Source organism: Myotis davidii, unplaced genomic scaffold (genome assembly GCF_000327345.1).
Source record: "Myotis davidii unplaced genomic scaffold, ASM32734v1 scaffold268, whole genome shotgun sequence".
Taxonomy (NCBI): Eukaryota; Metazoa; Chordata; class Mammalia; order Chiroptera; family Vespertilionidae; genus Myotis; species Myotis davidii.
The window spans coordinates 4830283-4850622 of record NW_006383015.1 but is presented as its reverse complement, the minus strand read 5'-3'; the positions used below and the strand labels follow the sequence as shown (position 1 = coordinate 4850622).

The following is a 20340-nucleotide window of genomic DNA, read 5'->3' as shown; positions in this document are numbered from 1 at the left end:
CTGCTCGGTGGATAGAGAGTCGGCCTGCGGACTGAGGGGTCCCGGGTTCGATTCGTGTCAAGGGCATGTACCTGGGTTGCGAGCACATCCCCAGTAGGAGATGTGTAGGAGGCAGCTGATCGATGTTTCTAACTCTCTATCTCTCTCCCTTTCTCTCTGTAAAAAATCAATAAAATATATTTAAAAAAAATAAATAAATTTTGTGCTTGAAATTACTTGCAGGCAAAAAGAAATGCAGTTCTAGTTGCCTAATTATAGGCACAACCATCCAAACTCGCTCTGAAAAGAACAGCGCAAAGAGATGCCATCTGTGAAAGTGCTGCGAGCCCCTCAGACCTTTTTTCTTCCACATTCTGCATGGCTGGTGGACACACTTCCTTTTGCCTGTGCCTTGGGCTTTATTCCTGTCTGATCTTGTTCATGCATTACAGGCTAGTCCCTCTAACAAGCTGACGCTCAGTGGGCCCTTCCTCTTATCAAATCTTATGCATTTTCTATACATAATGTACCGTGGTCTGAGCAGACCGAACATGGAAGCCATTTCTGAAACACATCATTTGCCTTGTTAGTGTGAACAGATTCAATCTTTTATTCTCATATAATTTTATGAGATAGGCAACTTGAACACTGTAAAGATGAAATCACATACAAATTTCTGCTCAAAAGAGGGGAAAATTATGTTACTCGGCTTAAAAAATGTTTCAGCCATTTATTGAAACACAGCTGTCAGTTTGAATCAAATGTATTCATATTTCCCCATTAAATTGTTAGGACTGTAATGAAACTTAATACTTGTCCCTTGGAGTTTGATTTCCTATAAAGCATCATAACACAATCAGTACAATTTCAAGTAATTGTTGAATTGTGTGATGATAGCTATGATTTCAGGTGGGAAATATATAATAATAGATGAGAAATATAAAACCCAGGTTAACACTTAATGAAGATTATATTCTCATACAAACATCAGTAATAAGAAATAGGGGGACAACAGAGCCTCCTTTATAAAAATGACACTGATTCTTGACAGAAAATTTTTCAAAGGTTTCAATGATTGAATATTATTTGCTTATAATGTAATTGTATTGAACACTTTTAATCTGATAAATTCTCTATGGTAGAAATAATACATTTTAAGATTGGTAAATTGGGTTGTTTATTTGCAGACTAACACCAGAATATAACATATATTTCTCCTATATAAAGTATATATTTTTACACTCTACTTATTGTGTTTCAGATTGTCATGAGGATTTTAGGGGCAAAAGAAGGCTTAGGAATTTTAAAATGTTCAATAGTTTTAAATTTTTTAAATTTATAATAAATAGGAAAGCACATTGTTGTTCTACTACCTTAATCTCAGTGGTGAAGCAGTAGTTAGACATCAGCCTTAAGTTTATGGACAATGGGGCACATATTTATAAGTTGAAAATATGGTAACATAATTTTGATTTATTGAAAAATGTCATGTTAAGAAAATAGTAATTTGTAAAGGGGAACTAGCATTCCAAAAAAGAGAGCAAATTTCAAGTAAAAGATTGTTGAATAAAACAGCACAGTTCAATGGGTGTAATCAAAATTCAAAATATTACCAATGGCATGATAAACAAAAGCTGTTCATTTTCACAAGAAGTAGAAGAACATTTTCAGACATTAAAAAGGGTAATGCTACTCACATCCTGAGCTACCATTTGTTGACACCAGAGTCAGGTTGGAAGGCCATGGATTCCGAACAATATCTTGCCAATGAATTGTGTTTGCATAACAAAGAAATTTGTTCTGGTCTACATAGACTCCACCATTTAGGATTTCTGTATTAAAACAAACAAACAGATTTGTTGTCAAGCCTTTTGTTGATGAAAAGGTAGTCAATAAAAATGAGTTAACCTTAAAATATTTTCAATGTTAGTTACTTCGTTAATAGCTAGTATATCTTTAAACATATTTTTCTCTGAGTCATATAAATTAAATGGAAAAATTGAAAAGATAAAAAATACAAACAAACAAACACTCATAATCCAAATGTTCAGAGAGAAAACATTCTTAACATTTTGGCATAGACGTTACTAATCTCTTTTCCTGAAATTGGGGTAATATTACATATAATATTGCATAACCTGCTAATTATAATAGTGATTGGTGAGTAATTAGTGGTAATCAAATAACATTCTACATTATTTCTAGTGAGAATACAATATGCCAAAGAATAAATTAAATAGTACTTATTTAATGAATCCCCTCTTTTTGGTCATTTAACTTGTTTATCTCAGATTAGTTATTGAAAATAAATTTCCACAAATGACATTATAAAACTATACATGTTTAAAATATTTTTAATACTTTTGGTACAAGTTATCAAATTTCCCTTACAAAAAATTGTTTCAGTCAATGTGACATTGGTTAGAGTCAATGAGTAAATAATTAGTCCCAAATGGAAGCTAAAACAAATGAAGTCTCCAATCATAAAAAATAAATAAATAAATAAAAATTCTTTGTCTTCTATGGACTAAATAGAACTGCCAATCATTCCTTGAGAACGACACAAAGCAAGATAGAATAAAAACACTATGGTTTGAGCATGGGAACAATGGTGTGACCATGGGATAAAATACACTAATGCCAATTTTTACTTGTTTCTCTATTTCACAACACTTGCCTTGATCAGGTAACTTGTCTCCCTGAACAATGGTTGATCATATACATCGATTCTCTTTTAGTTATCCAGAAATAAAATTAACATTCTTCTGCAAATACTATTGTTAATTTTTTTTGAAGAAATTGGTTAGAAATATACATAGCACCTTCCTGCTCAATATCTACCACATTTCCTCCTCTTGTTTAATAAAAATAAGAACTTAAGATAAAGTCATATGTCAGTCTATAAAGCATTCAGTTACAAGTACAAAAACTGAACTAACAGTAGCTAAGGGATGGTTTTTCTCACATAATAATAAGAAACCTGCAGAAGGCAGTTGCAGATATTAGTTTGGCTGCTCCACAGTACACACAACCTGTTCTGTGTGTTGGCTTTATTCTCTCCAGGCACAAGAGGGCTGCTGCTTCTAAAGGTGTTAGTCTGAAGTCAAGGCATGTGGGGAAAGGAGAACAAGCAAGATACTTCCTCCTAGTAAGGCACCAACTATCCCTTTGGGAAGAGATGTTCTCCTCAGGGATTAAATATGTACTCACTGGCCAGCACGATCTCTCATGGCCATTGTTCTGCAAGAGAGGCTGAGGAAGCAAGTATTTAGGTGATCAGAATCTAAACAAGCACTCGTGTTAGTGAGGAAGAAGAGGATATTGGGAAGGGAAGTGACTCTCTCTCCCTTCGTGGCCTTGAGAGAATCATCTCTCCTGTACAGTATCCCATGCTACATTGTTATGAGTCAGCTAAAAACAATAAGGGAGATAAAATATGAAAGGAATAGGTGACACCAGAAAAGGGGAATTTGTGAAAGTGAGACTGCTAGGCGCATCTAAATGGCCATACTGCGTTGCATGTATAAAATGCTCCAGATTTATTTTGTTACTGCATGGCTTTCCACAGTTAAAATCACTTGGATTTCCATCATCAATCCTTTCGCTGACTATGGCTCCATTTTTTCAAGTGAGAAAAAAAAATAAACAATAAGGAATTAGATAATCTTTCTACTTCTAAAACTCAGCTCATTATTTTTCACAACCTACCCATATAACCTTCATCAAAGCAGAAGGGAGATGTAAGATGCAAGAACGATTGTGGAAATGAATGTCTACATTAATGTTTGGCATTAAGCTCCTATCTAAGAAATGTGACGATCTCATACTAACAGCTTTCTCATGAGACATTAGGGAATGCTCTTCTTCTACAAGAATAATTCTTCATTAGGTGACAAAAAAAGGAGATTTTGATTTCTATCCAAGAAATAAAGGTTATTCTTCAGTCTACATTTGGAAAGTTCTACTTTAAAACAAGTGAAAAGTAATAGCTCACACATTGTAAGAAGAGCCTGCATTTTTCAGGAGTCACATTTTAATTCAAATAGTTTATACTGAAGGAACACAGTACCCATCTCTCACTTCCTATCTAGAAATATTCTAATAGAATCAGATATTATATTGAATAATAATCTCATCAAATCCTTTTCTTCAACAATATTAATCTTCTACCAATGTTTACATTCATTTCTTAGAAATATTCTATTCAAAAGCTTGGTTTATACTTTGAAAAGGATTTAGAAAGGAGGCATTAATAATGCCAGTATAATCTTACATGTTAAAATTTCAAATTGAGACTACAATCATAAGTCTGGATACTTTTTTCATCCTAAATTCAAAACCCAGCATCTCCTAGCAGTTTTAATCAGGAGGATTTATAATTTTTTTGTATTTAATTATGGATAGTTTATGCATGTATGTGGGTATTTTCTCTGAAAATAATTTTTTTCCTCTATGTTTGGCTTAGAACTATTATTTGTTGAATGTCAAACCCCACAATTAGAAAATGTGTATTTTATTGACAATTACAGGATAATTTTAATGTATACTATATCTTATATTTTCTTTTTATCAACTTGATTACCTAGTTATATCAGGACATAATTTAAAAAATAAATTTATTTGTATAGTTTACAATGACTTTATAATGTTACATGATTTTTAAATATTAATTTAGTGTTTTATGGGGAAATATTTAGTTAGGTTTATTTCTGGAATAAGAAAATTCTAGGAAAGGTATTGACCTATAAGAAAGTTGTTAAAGTACTGATTATTTACTGGACAAAAGGGATAACTAATGTTTCTGCCTTGGTTAACTATAGACACAAGATTACATTTTTTATTAGAAAGAGGGATAAGAACTAGAAAAAGAGAACAGCTTGATAAGATATTTGCCTAAGAAGATACTAAAAAACAACAACAAAGTCTGGCTATACTTTGGATCTATCTTTGCTAACACAAGAACAGCAGAACTTTCCATCAGTATTATTAAAGATTTATTGGAAGGTACCATCTCTGTTACATCAAGAGTTTCCTTCCTGCTATCATGAAATAAAATGATAAATAATTAAATTTTAAAACCATGACCAAAAAAAGACAAATTCTAATTCTAAGCATGATTAGCAAATGAAGTATAAATTTAATTGATATTCAAACAAAGATACATTCAGTCTAGAAGAGTTAAAAGTCTCAAAAAATGTTGAATAAGTAAATAAGCTCAATGCCATCTCATTCCATTGCAATTCACTTCCATTGTAGCTAATATATTGGAGTAAATTGAGAGGGACACAATTAGATTCCTGGCCATTGGAATAATTGGTAGAAAAAAGCTACCATGAATTTTCTTTTATTAAATAAATATATTTCCAGCAAGTTCAGAAAACAATACTGTATCTTCTTAATAAATGTCATGGTTAAATATAGTAAGATATATTAAATACGACATTCTATGAAAAACACATTTCATTACTGAAAAATTCCAGTAAACACTTAAATATGTTTTGTGTCTCAAACATTTTCTACCAGATTAATACAAGTCAAGTGAAAATATTATGAATCATTTTGTATTTTAATAAATTGTAAACCACACTATTTTTAATATGTTGAATTTAAATATATATATATATTAACTGAAATTAGATTAAACTCCATGAAGGTAGGGGATATTTTTCAGTGCTACATCTACAGCATCAACCCTAGAACAATGGATATTTTTAAAATTGATCTGAAAAATAAAAGTACCATGAAATTGCCAGGAACATTGATCAGTTAACTTCCATTATTTTTCCTAATTTTAAATTATATTCTGGTGAAAATAGATTAAGATTAAAAGTTGCCTTTTTTATAAACAATAGCTCATCTCATCTGGTTCTACATTTCATTAAGACTGTTTTATTCAAAACTGTGTTTAACATGCAAGACACAAATAAGATACACAATAACTACTGCTTCATTAAAGAAAATCTAATATATTGAATACAGAAAAAAATAAAAATATATATCTAATTTTGAGGTTAGATCTTTTATAAACTAAAAGAGAAATAACATTGTTATACAAAATTCTATAAACTGATAATGCACAAAGTTATTGCAGGCAGGATGTTTGATATTTACAATGCATATTTAGACACATTCTTTGATATCCCTAAACCTATTTTGTGAACCAAATCCAATTATTTATCAAGTGAATAATAGTGACTTTGTGCTACCCCAGACATACCAAATTCCCCCATATCTGTGCAAATTATTTAGCATATGCTACACAGACATCTAAAATTATGTTTTTATACTGAATCATAAATCTATTGTATATCATTCCTTACATTATTTTTTAGAAAGTTCTAAAGTGCCAATATAACATTTGAAAGAGGATATATATTGTGCTAGTGACATAGCCTTCTAATTCAAAAAGGTTGTCAATTTGACCATTTTCTCCCATTGATTCAAATGTGTATGAGTCTAATGAAGAAATGTTTGCATTATTTAAAGAAGTTCTTTTGTGCTCTTTATTTCTTTGCAAATGCTAGTTATTATAGTGAATTTGGGGATGAGTGAACATTAAGAGAATCATTGACATTTTGCAAATATATTATCTGAAAAGAAAATGTGATAAAACACTGAATCATGGCTTTTCCTCCGGCCCTGTATGAAATAGCCTAATTGTGATGTAGATCCCTGCTGAAAATACAGATTAATCTGACCTCCTCACTACACTTCGGAAGTTGACAAAATTGCTTTGACCCCATGCACAATTGGTAACCATTTCATAAAGAAGATTGAATGTCCTTTCTTTTTTAGAAAATAAAGATTATGATGTTAAAAGCGGTTAGCCATATTGCGGTCAGTCGATGTAATTGGCATCAAGAGTAAACTTTATATTTCTACTCACAAAGCTACCAACGACAATTATATATGAAAGACCTAAGAAGCAAGAATTAAATACTTCACCTCGACTCCTGATAGTGTATCTAAATGTCTTGTTTTGCATGGGTATATCTACAGGTCAACCTCACAATTACAGTGATAATAAAAATAAAGATTAGAAATTTTGCCTTGTCTAATTACAGTGGGAATGTTGTAACAGTGCATATATCACAGTTACATTGCCTATCCAAACCAGAGGTCAAGAAGTCAAAATCCAAAGTGGCAAAGCCCATTTTCAAGGTGAAGCTGCAGGAGGAAGCAGTTACTAGACTTTCTTCAGACAGAAAGCAATGCATCTTTCTCACTGTCATCACCTGAAACCACACAAATCTGTTGTCTGATAGGATTGCAAAAATAATACAGCTGACATCATCTACCTGTGATACTTAATACATCATCTCTGGAATAGACGTGGCCCAGAGATTCCTATGTCTTCCCCAAACCCAGACCTTTCAGCTGGGAGCACAATGAATAGTTGCTACCCCACTGGGCCAGCCCTCAAGGTTCATTATTAATAAGCTGAGACTCTAAAGGCTAATGCGAACCGGGTGCTAGAGGAGACAATGGCTCATTCATCATCAATCAAGCTTTGAAGTTTTTATACAGATGATTTAAAGAGAGTTGAAGTGTGCAAAATTGAAATGTCACATTTGTATTGCAAGTGGGGAGAGGGTGATAATGTAAATGAGTGATGTAACCTTCTGTATTTCAGCTCAATGGTCAGAGTCAAAAGCTCATGGATGCAGATACGAAACGTTAGGAAATAAGAGTAGACAGGTTTTCGATCAGAGCAAGGCAATTTCTAGATAAATTATTAGATTTATTGAGTAAAAATAATAGCATAACTATCTTGGTTTGAACTAAAGGACCTCAATAATGTTCTCCATAATGTTTCCAAAGCATCCTATATAATAAAAGGGTAATATGCTAATTGACCCTAACAGCAGAACCACTGGGAATGGCTGGTCACACTGACCACTATGGGGCAGATGCTCAATGCAGGAGCTGCCCCTGGTGATCAGTGTGCTCCCACAGGGGGAGCTCTGCTCAGCCACAAGCCAGGCTGAGGGCTGCCAGCACAGCGTTGGTGGCAGGAGCCTCCTCTGCCTCCTCAGCAGCATTAAGGATGTCTGACTGCAGCTTAGGCCTGCTCTCCGCTGACAAGTGGACATCCCCTGAGAGCTCCTGGGCTGCCAGAGAGATGTCTGACTGCCAGCTTAAGCCCGATCCCCCGGGGAGCCCAACCCCCGAGACTGTGAGAGGGCACAGGCCAGGCTGAGGGAACCCCCCTAGTGCACAAATTTTTGTGCACCAGGCCTCTAGTTAATATATACTCTAGGGTCCTCTACAATTCTTAGCTTTCATTATGTTTTCAACTTGAGTCCAAGCTCCTCTGAGAAGTCTACCATGACCACCTACTTTTTAGAGGTTAACTGACTCTAACTCATACAACACCGATTATCTGAGGCACTCATCTAACAGAGCAAATGCTACATCAACTTTTTTGTTCTTTTGTGTACTTGTCTCCCCTATAATATTGTAGGTCTCTAGAGGATAAAAACCATGACATACATCTTTTTCTGGCCGTAGCGACAAAGAAAGAGTCAAGCATATAATAGAAATTCAAATTTTTGAGTGATAACTATGATAATAATATCTTCAGAACATGACTAACATTTGTAAAGAAGTTGTTAGTGGCTTAATTGACAGCACAATGTTAGTGTTCTTATGCACTAGATAATGTTTACATTATAAATCACATAAAATATTGATTAAAATTAGTGCGATGTTAATGTATTAATTATTTCTATAGATTAGGGAGTAGTAATCCACCTAAATTCATTTATATTCTCTGGAAAACTTTAAAACTTTAAAAATAAATTGTGTCTTATAACTGTCTTTAAATGATAAAGACAGGATTTTTTCCTCAAATTGTTCACTAACCTCATTTATAATTCTATATGTGTGTCAACATGTTTACTATTTTTCCTGTAATGCTTTCCCCCAAACTTGTACTCTCCCTATATTTTCTATTTCAAGTAAAATAAGAACAACATGCTGAAAAAGTCAATTATAGTTGAACCTTAAACAACACAGGTTTGAACTGTGTGGGTCAAATTATACAGGTTCGTGGGTTTTTTTTCAATAAATACTGTGAATGTATTTTTTCCTATGATTTTCTTTACATGTTCCTTTTCTATCTTACATTATTATAAAGTATAGTATATAATACATAAACATACAAAATATGTGTTAATTGTGTTATTGATAAGGCTTTAAGTCAATAGTAGGTATGTGAGCTTGGGGGGAGTCAAAAGTTATATGAAATTTTTGACTGTGCAGAAGTGTCATCACCCCTAACCTTCATGTTGTTCAAGGGTACACTGTAGAATCAAAACTTGAGATTGCCTTTAAGTGACCAGATAGACATATAGATTTATGTTGCTTACATACTTAGGAGTAGAATTTCTGGTCCTTAGTGCAATCGGTTTTCCAAAGTGCCTTTACATTTTATACTCCCATTTGGGTTCTATGAAAAATATACTTGCTTCTTAGCCTTGTTAACCCTGTTTCTTCTCTCTATATATTTAATTGTAGTCACTATGGTTGGCGTGAAGTCGTATCACTTTATTTTGCACTTATCCAATGATTAATAAGGTTGAACTTCTTAAATACTATTTTTCAAGTATAATTTATAAAGTCAAGAGGTTTATTTCTGTTTGCTTGAGGAAGAGTCTCCCTATCTTTGAAACAAAATGCTGTGGAAAACCTGAACTCTATTTCAGGCTACAAGGAAACAACTTAATAAATTAATGTGCCAGATATTACACTCCTAACTTTTTTTTTTTTGTGAGACACTAAGTCAATATTTTGAAAGTGACATTTTAAAATGTTGAAATATATTTAAACTATATCAATAATTATAAAATAAAGAGCAAAGAATTAATTCTAGAGATAAATGAGAAATTCATATTAAGTAAATATGTCTCTAATAAGTAAGATGAAGACTATTAAAGGTATATTAAAAGAAAAGAATGAGAAATTCAATATATTCTTTCTATTAAAGTAGAACACTCCTTTACATCATAATCAAATATGTTTTATTCCCCTATCTACCAGAAAGCCCTCATTACAGATAACAATCCTCTTAGATAACTGCTCCAAGTTTCCAGAAAAATGTAATTGCTTCAGTAGAACAAATCAGTAGAGTATAATGTTTTCATTACCAATAAGGGGATGTCATACATATTATACCCAGAAATGATTTGTCCCTTTAATTTACAGGCTTTACTACAATAAGCTTGGGACTTACTGCAAGGTCACTTTCAAATATCTCACCTATGGTATTAGTTTTTATAGTTTAATAACTAACTCTTCTCATAGTGTGATTTCTTTACTACTTCTTCCTTAGAGTAGATAGTTCAGGAAAGTATGATTTCTCCTGATGACATTAATAATAAATAATACTGCTATGTATGTCTGTTGCTGGCAAGCTAAGACTTGCAAATAAAAGATAAAGCAAATGAAAGAGAAATGATCTAATCTTGTAAGATGATTATAGTACAATTTCAAACATTTTTTTTTAAATTTTGCTTGCGTATTAAGTGTATAGAAATGGAATGATACAGTATGTATTCTCTTTTCTCGATTTTTCTTTCTCAAAATAATGTGTTTGAGATTTATTTAAGCTGTTGCCTGCATTAGTAATTTGTTTACTTTTATTGTGTAAAATCCCATTATATGAATGGGATATAATTAGTGTATGGATTAGCTCATAGACGAAGCACATCTTTGCTATTTTTTCTTGTGTGACCTCCAGAAAGTTAAAGTTCCTTTTCTATCTAGGTGGCATGTAAACTTTCACCTATTTAAAATTTGCATGTGACTTCAGTGGTGGGAATGCGATATACTATAGGGATATTTCAGCAGCACACATTCCAAACCTCATTATATTACCAAGTGGCTTGTGCCACCTCCCTGACCACAAATGGGGATCATAAGAATGAAGCCGAAGTGTAGAAGCCATGGCCTTCTAGGATCCGTTCTTTATGTAACTGTAGAAACTTTTGCACTATTTTTTACTCTCTCATTAATTATAATACTGCCTCAGCTTCCCTTACCAATCTCTCTCAGTAGGTAGAGAAGCTGATAAGACTTGACCAATAAGATCCCATTTCAACGTGGTTATTGATGTAAAAGACTGGCTAATTATTGAGGAATCCCCAGATTTAGTTATTTAATAAACCAGATGTGCTAGTCAAATGTCATAACTGGAGCTTACACATGCTTTTCACAGGCAGTGTAGAAAAATTGCGTTATTTACCAATGAATTATGGGTTTTTGGCCGCTGTGAAGAAAGCTGAGTACAGGCAATCCTGGGTCCGCACTGTCTTTTGGTAACACTTCTCCCGATCAGGGCAGGCACTGCGCCTTTTAATTGCAACATATGCTCTCCAGTTTGTAACAGGTCGCTCACTTCCTTAAATATCCTTGTCTTACCCATTAAGGCCAATCTCCAGGAGACATTTGAATTTGAAATAGAATTTTGTTTTTGTGTATGAAAGCATTTAAAAGAGGAGGTGTTATAGAAATCATTATAATATTGCCTCTTTCATAATAACTTAATATACACTATATAGATAAAATCATAGAAAGTTTATGATTTTTGTTTTTATGTTATCTAAGCCCATTTCTTTTCTTAGAATGCAGTCTTTTTTTAAAAAAAATCCATTAAATGAGTAATGATATACTTTGGATTGATTTCTCCTTGACTACCTTTGAAAAGAAATGTAGGTATAGATAAAAATTTTAACTTGATACATTGTCTTATAAGCAACATGCATTTGCTACCTGTCAGCCAGCTAGATTCAAGATTGCTTATTAACAAAGTTGAACGAATAAATGGATAAAATGGATACATAAATGAACTTCTGCACTTTATCACTTTAGGTTGGAACTGCGTGGAAGGAGTTTCCTTGAAAACGTGCCAACTTTTTGTCAACTTTTGGAGCACATCTTATTATCTCAGCTGTAATCAGAAATCTTGTGAAATTAGAACCATTAAGTTGAATGAATTTTCAGCATCAGAAATTTACCCAGAGGCATCCAACCGATGGTCTCTGCCTAAAATTAGGTTTTCAGACTTTTCCCTCCTCTCCTCCCATTCACTCCAAAAGGGAGCGTCTTTTCCATGAGCTAATTAATTACACCTGCTAGCAAGCAGATGGTTCTGTAGGCTTTGAAACAAGAAAATAGCTCGGTGCAGATCAGCTAGCTGGAGCTTTCTTCAGGTGTGATTTAGATAACTCTTGAAGCTCCAGACAAAAAATAAAATATTAAATGATTACAAAAAACAACATCTTAAAATATTTTTTTATTTCAAAAATGTATTTTAAGTTATAAGATGGCATTCCTTTATTCTGATCTCAGCACGTTCTTTTAAAATAATCTTATTTAGCACCTTGCTTGGAACAATCCGTGCTGGAATTCACCATCTAATTTCTTTGAGCTCTGAAGTAAGTTGAGAATGGAGGATCAGGGCCACTTAGGAAAATGTTAACAATTTTCAAAACATTATGGCATTTTAGTAAATACTGTTATTGTGGTATTTTTTGTTTGTTTGTTTGTTTTTAGCTATAAGGAAAGGTGTATGTGCCGCAATGGTGAAAGTAGGACTGGGGCCCTAGTGGTACTCCTGCTAACACTACCACTGGTATTGTAGAATTTTATGCTAATCTTCCTCTGCCTCTTCCTCTCCCTTGCCTTCTCCCTCTCCTCCTCCTTCTTCTTAGTAGATATTATCACTGGAGCTTAATTTTCTGAGTGAATTATTTAAATATGACATAGCTATATAAGCACATGTCCTACAAAAGTAAATTAGACATATACTATAAATGCATATAATTTATGTACTATTATCTTTAGTAAAGTAATATTAAATGATCTAGTTGAAATATTTTTGAATTTATAACTAAACGTTTAATTTCATAACATTTCTAAAAATGTATTTCCTAATTCTACTTTATATGTGAAAAAATTTAAGGACTTTAAAATTTAAAAGACAATGAAGTCTATCCTATCCTTTTGTTAGTAGAATAAAAATTCTTCTCCATATAATATATTATATACTTATCTGTGTTCTCAGTACATTTATGAAGCTAATATAAATAAAATTAATGAAGTATCCTCACCTCCCATATAAAATCACTTCCCTTATTTACCACTCTTTTAAATAAAAGTTATCTGACAGGCATGTCTAAAGATGAATATATTTAATTATATCAACTAAAGGTAGGAGGATCATTTTAAAGATTTATGCCCCAAGAAGGCACTCTGTCTTCTAACAATATTGAGTGCTGTGTCATTCAATCCAATAAGTTTACCCGCAGAGAAGATGCTCTGGTAAAGCTATATTAACCGTGTGTTTCAATTTTGAATTCTTTTTCCTTCTATCATAAGAGCTTTACTTCATTTCACTTTAAAATGACTTAGAATATTAAGCTTCATATTAGAATAAACTTTCATTAAATTGATTCCACCAGTTTGAATGTTTTGCTCTTTTTCTATCTTTGTATTAAGTGCTCAACAACAATTAATAGGAAAAAAAAATTATAAGGAGAATGGAAACTTGACCAAGATCAGGAGAACCAAATACCCTGCACATTTAAACTGCCCATCTTTGTGTTTTTAAAAATACAGTTGCAAAGCACATAGAAGCAGATTCTACTTAGGCTATGATTTGGGGTAAGGTCATTAAAAATCAGTTTACCCTACTCATTCAAAAGAGCTTACAAGGACTAAGCACAGAGTTCCCACAGTACTTGAATATAAATTGTACTTTTCTTCTTTTTTTAAAAGAAAAAATTTAGTCCTTTTATTTAATTGAAGGACATTTTTGTAATTAGGCTGAATGTTTGAAGATTTATTGTGCTTCATTTTCCTCTGTGTTGACTTTCGACAGAGGCAGAAGGAATACACCTCCAATGAGTAGGTTGCCATACATTCCAGACATCCAATGGAGCCAAGATTCTTGTTTCAAGGTACAGCTTTTCATGCAGAAAATTTACCTTACAAGCATACTTTTACCTTTCAACTCAATAAAATGTTTTCAAAAAATGCCTCAGGGAAAGTATGTGAGTTCTTAATTATACTTAGAAATAGATTACATAAAATAGAATGGTGCCTCAGCTCTGCTTAAAATTCTGTCATCCTTTAAATTTCTCAGTCTTTCCTTCTATTTGGAAAGTAGCATAGAATTAAAAAGTTTAAAAGTAGGATTTCAACTCAGCTGTTGCAATGAGTTAGAACATAGTTCTCTAGGACTCTTACTATTTACCTCTCTAAACTTGTTTTCTCACCTGTAAAATAGGACTAGTAATGCTTATCACCCAGGACTTCAGTAAGAATTAAGAGAAATATTGCATTATAAAAATATTCAAATGGTGGCAGTGTAACCAAGAGCTAAGGTGACCGGCCTGAGCCAGTCAACATGGGTTTTGGAGCCCAAGAAGCAGGCGTTTGACTCCTAGCTTGATCCCTGTGTATGTGTGAAACATTCGGCACCTTACTTCATCATTCTGTGTCACATTTGTTATGCCTTTGAGGTACAGGAATTTCACCCAAAGAAAGACAATTCTGAATTTAAAGATCTTAAGTAATTTTAGGGGAATCCAGAAACCACAATATACTCCTAAAAGGGTACCTGAAACTCATATATGTAAGTTGAAAACGCTTTTTTTTTTAAATGAGCAAACATAAACCCATGTATTCTAACTTGGTCTAATAATCTTGCCCCAGGTTCAGCTCTCTCAAAAGTGTATTTATGAGATGGAGCAGAGAAAATTGTTAAGCAAGATAGACGAAATCTGCTTACCAGAGAACTTTTAGCATCTTTCCTTTAATAAAAATAACAACAGTGCGTCAACTGAACATCTTCTGTATGGCAGACACTCTGGTGAGCATACACATATATCAAACTCATTTTCTCCTTACAATTGCCCTGAGAAAGAGGCATTCATCGTTTCTATACCAGATGTTCAGGCCCAGACTTGGTCTCGGGCGGGGGCTTCACCATCCAGAGAGAGTGGGGGTCAACCAGATGTCCCGGCCATATCTATATCCCATTTTATAGATAAAGAAATTGAGACTTGGAAAAGATAATGAATGTGGCTGTCTCTATAGTGGAGTCGTGGTTACCCAGTGTGACCCCATAGCATGTGAAGTTATTTACATTCCTATAGTTTCTGCTTCTTGAATGTTGGCATCTTGAATTAACAAAACCCTCTGAAATTGGCAGGCATTGTTGTTTTGGGGTAATTTCTTCATGTCAGGCCTCAAACAGGGGTCAAATATCCCAAATTATTTGTAAAACATACTTATTAAACGTGGGAAAGTGTTATCATTCTAAGATAAAAGGGTATTTTCATATTGAAGACATGATACCATAGGTTACAGAGCTATGCCATTACATAGTGAGTGTATTCTATTATGATGTCAAATTTCACAATATAAAAAATAATTTTTAATAGGGAAAATGTGATTGGTACTGCTAGGAGCCATAGAAGATAATGATTCATTAAAAATAATGTAATTAGTGTAGGTATTTAATGCCATTTTTCCTTTGAATATTTTAAATATATATCTTTAACTATGAAAATCTCTGAGCAGCCTGGCTGCTAATGGCTCAGTGGTTGAGCATCAACCTATGAACCAGGAGGTTGAGGTTTGATTCCTGGTCAGGGCACATACCCTAGTTGCATGTTTGGTCCCCAGTGGGGGCATGCAGGAGACAGCCAATCAATGATTTTTTCTCATCTTTGATGGTTCTCTCTCTTTATCCCTCTCTCTTCCTTTCTGAAATCTAGAAAAAAAATATTTTAAAATGTTTTAATGTCTAAAACTGACAAAACAATAAATACTCATATTCAAGACATAGATAGAATATCCTGATAACTAAACAGCTTAATGAGCCAGAGTATAGGCAAAACAGGAGGTTGCTGATTTTCACTATGTTAATGTATTATTATTATTTGTTTAGTAAACAGAGAAATAACAAGCTGTCACAATTCAGTAATAGCCGTGCATACTGGAGATAGATCTCTGAGGCCAGGGTTATACGCTGTCAAGTGTCTTGAGTTGCAATATTGTGTTGTTTTGAAACTTATGAAGCACTGAATCTTGAAAGAAAGAAAAAATTCCTACAGGGATCATTTTTATGGCACATTCCATGCCTTTGTCATAGTTTGTAACAGAAGATATTCAATGCTCTTTCTATTTCATATATTGCCTTTCTTTAGAGAAATTCTGTGTTCTTCCCTATGTATTCCATTTATTTTTGCATCCAATGAATGTTTTTAGTAACAGTAACATTTTCAGAAATATTTTTGGGATATTTCCACTTTCTCCTAAAACTGTGACTTCCAAAATAGGTAGATGCTTATTGACTTAGCTCTATGAGAAAGGACAGTATACTAGGTTTCCTGAATTCCTTCAACAAAACTTGCAACTTCAGCTTCCTATTTCTAAAAATCTGAATGTTAATGTTAAAACTACTCTCAGAATTAATCTATAACAATAAAAGCATAATATGCTAATAAGACCGGATGTCCTTCCAGACGACCTTCCAGACAAAGCTGTGGCGGTAGGGGAGAAGCCCTTTGCATGAATTTTGTACATTGGGCCTCTAGTTTACTGATAAGCATGAAAGAAAAATCTTAAGCTAGTCATTTCCTTCTAATCAGAGAATTAGATAAAAAAATCATGATAAATTAATATTTGTATTAGATATAAATGAAACTATTAGAGACTTGCCAAATGTCAATGAAAATTTTTGGCAATGAAAAGCAACTTTTCTTTGAAAATTAGAATAATAGCAATGGAATTAGACTTAACATATAAGTTTAAAAATATAAAGTGCTATAATTATTAAGTTATTTTTATAACACCAAATATATTTTTCATTAAATAACTTTATTATAGAAAGAAAAGTGTTTGACTTTCCTCAGGTGTTGTATTTTCTTGTTTTGGGGAAAAAAATCAGCAATTTGCTTTTTCTCAAAGGAATGAGGTAAGGAAGCAATATATCAAATTTCTAGAGATTGTCAAAAATGTTAAGAAATAACAAAATAAGAGAAGTATTTCCTTCAGGAATTTCAAATACTATTTTTAAGATTCCACTATTGTGACAAATTCTATAAAAATATTTGATTCAAATTTAGATACTGCATATAGCACATATCTAAATTTCTATATTTTTGTTTATGGTGTGTAATGCTGATAAAAATGTAAAAATTATATTTAACTCAATAAAAATATTTGTTAATAATTAATGCATATTATTATATATTATTTATGAAGAAACATTGATAAACTTTTCTAAAACAAAAAAGTTGAATATTTGTGATAGAAAACACAGTCACATACCTCAGCAAGTTTTTTTTTAATATGTTTTATTGATTTTTTACAGAGAGGAAGGCAGAGGGATAGAGAGTTAGAAACATTGATGAGAGAGAAACATCGATCAGCTGCCTCCTGCACACTCCCCATTGGGGATGTGCCTGCAACCAAGGTACATGCCCTTGACCGGAATCAAACCTGGGACCTTTCAGTCCGCAGGCCAACGCTCTATCCACTGAGCCAAACTGGTTAGGGCTTCACAGCAAGTTTTAAATAAAATAGTTAAATTGCACTAAACAACCATCACAAACAAGCATTACCACCCTTAAACACACAGTTCTCTGAACAAATAATCAGTACATGAATTCACAGAAAAAAATTATTGTGATCAGTACTTAATATTTACTTCCTGTATTTATAGAAACATTGTCCATAGTTAACAAGCAATAGAACTGGAAATGCTATGCTACTGAGGTGTAACTGTCATATCCTATATAATAAAAGCCTGTGTCCGACTGGACTGTTCCTTCTACTGTTCAACCTGTTGCTATAACATGCACTGACCACCAGGGGGCAGATGCTCCGACTGGTAGGTTAGCTTGCTGCTGGGGTCCGGCTGATCAGGACTGGGTGAGACAGGTCAGACATACCCTAGAGCCCTCCGGTGATCCCTCCCAGACCTGATCGTGCACCAGTGGGGTCCCTCAGCCTGGCCTGTGCCCTCTCACAATCCAGGACCTCTCAGAGATCTGGTTTCAGCCTGATCCCTGCAGGCCAGGTCAAGGGACCCACCAGTGCATGAATCCGTGCACCGGGCCTCTAGTATCATTATATTATTTTTACGTGTAAAATATAATCATTAAATATTAGTATACACTGCCAAATGATCACTACAATAAATCTAGTTACTATCTGTTGATATATAAAGCTGCATCTTCTTTGTGATGAGAGCTTTTAAGATTTACTCTTTTATCAGTTTTAACATATGCAACACACTGTCATCGACTACAGTACCCATGCTTTACATTACATCCCCATGAGTTATTTATTTTGAGAGTGGCAGTTTGCCACTGGAATTTTGATACAGATTACAGTGAACCTATAGATCAATTTGGGTAATATGAACATTGTAAGAATAATAATGCTATAATTTTATAGACAGTAAACCCTCAAGACTTCACTAAAAAAAACACACACAAAACTGTTAGAACTAAGAAACAAATTCAGTCAAGTTGCAGGGTACAAAATTAATATATTAAAATTGGTTGCATTTCTAGACACTAACAACAAACTATCAGAAAAAAGAAGTTAGGAAAACAATTCTACTTACAATTGCACGAAAAAGAATAAAATTCCTCAGAGTAGATTTAACCAAAGAGATGAAAGGCCTGCACATTAAGAACTCTAAGACATGGATGAAAGAAACTGAAGGAGATACAGATAAATGGAAAGATATGCTGTGCTCATGGACCAGAGCTACAATTTTCTAGATGAGATGCAAAATTCCAGGCTTGAACATAAGTGGCCATTAAAACTCTCAAGGGACCTTTCAGGGAAAGTGGAAGTGTTTGACTCCATGTTCTGGCTTGATTTCAACTACTTACAACCAGCCCGCCTGGATAATTGTAGATTGTTTATTGTGAGAATGTGGTTGTTTCCTTGTTTGGTTTTGGTGCCTAGGTCTTCCTCGGAAAAGTGCATCTCACAAAGTCACAGGGGGATTTCTTATAGCTGATCAGTCTTTTAATTGCATTTATTTTATTTTAAAAATCTTTATTGTTGAGATAATTACGTGTCTCCCTTTTTCCCCATTGACGACTTCTAACTTACCCCCGCCCCACCCCAGGCTTGATCATTTCTGTTTATAAAAAATATATATCCTCTTCCCATGCCTAGTCTTTCCCTCATTTTCCCTATGCATGAGGCACTTCGGATTAACAGCAATTGTTTAAAAAAATATATTTTTTTATTGATTTCAGAGAGTAAGGGAAAAGGAGAGAGAGATAGAAACACATCAATGATGAAAGAATCATCTATGGGCTGCCTCCTGCATGCCCCCCCCACACACACACACACATACACTGGGGATCGAGCCCAAAACCCAGGCATGTGCCCTGACCAGGAATTGAACTGTGACCTCCTGGTTCATAGGTCAACTCTCAACCACTGAGTCATGCCAGCTGGGCTTGATCATTTCTTTTAAACAAAAATGAAAAGCTAATCTCTTACCCCCTAAGCCTGCTTAGCACCAATCTCAAAGGCTTCAAATAATTAGAGTCCTGAAATTGAATCAATACTGAAATTTGAATATGCCTATATATTTAGATTTCAATAGAGGGAAAGCATGGAGAACCTTTACAATTTGGAGCCTTAAGGGAGCGGAGTACCTACTTGTCAAAGGAGTGGGGTGAATTTGGCAGAGGTTGGCAGCTCTAATGGCTTCACTGAATCTCTCTTAGGTATAATTGTGATATACCTGATTATTACTCTACCCAAATACAAATAGCAAATATATACATACAGGGTTTCCCAAAAAATATACACACACTTTAACAGCTGATAAGTCACTTAATTTTCACTCATTTCCAGGTTTAACTGATTTGAAATAATGGGTGAAGCCAGATTAAGCTTTGAACACAGAAGCTAAAGGGCCACTATTCTTTTTTTTAATGGGAATATATAAAAGATAAAGATTATGGCACAAAATCAGCAACAGTAGATGGATTGAGGGCACACAAATACCGAATGAGATGATTCTTGATGTTTGCGATTCCATTGTTTTGTGTTATCAGCTGTGCCTGGACCAGAACGGTCATCAGTTTGAAAATGGGCATTGAAAAAAGTTATTTATTCCTATAGATTCTTTTAAATTTTTAAAATGAACTGTATTTCAGTAAACACTGACTTTATAATCATTCCAAGCGTGTATACATTTTTGGAGACACCCAGTATATATCAATCATGCAAAAACACACAGCTTTTATTTTCCAGAGCAAACATTGGACACCATCATAAATTTACTCTTTACCTCTGCTGCTGGGCAGG

At 33.7% G+C, this 20340-nt stretch overlaps 1 protein-coding gene across 1 annotated transcript in view; it reads right to left on the bottom strand.

Annotated features, from left to right (window-relative positions):
- Nucleotides 1-20340, bottom strand: part of ERBB4 (erb-b2 receptor tyrosine kinase 4) — a 608719-nt gene that overhangs the window by 348188 nt on the left and 240191 nt on the right. Inside the window, exon 4 of the mRNA XM_006778963.2 lies at nt 1677-1811. Within this exon, the coding sequence (XP_006779026.1) occupies nt 1677-1811 (135 nt within the window). The remainder of the gene's footprint in view (nt 1-1676; nt 1812-20340) is intronic.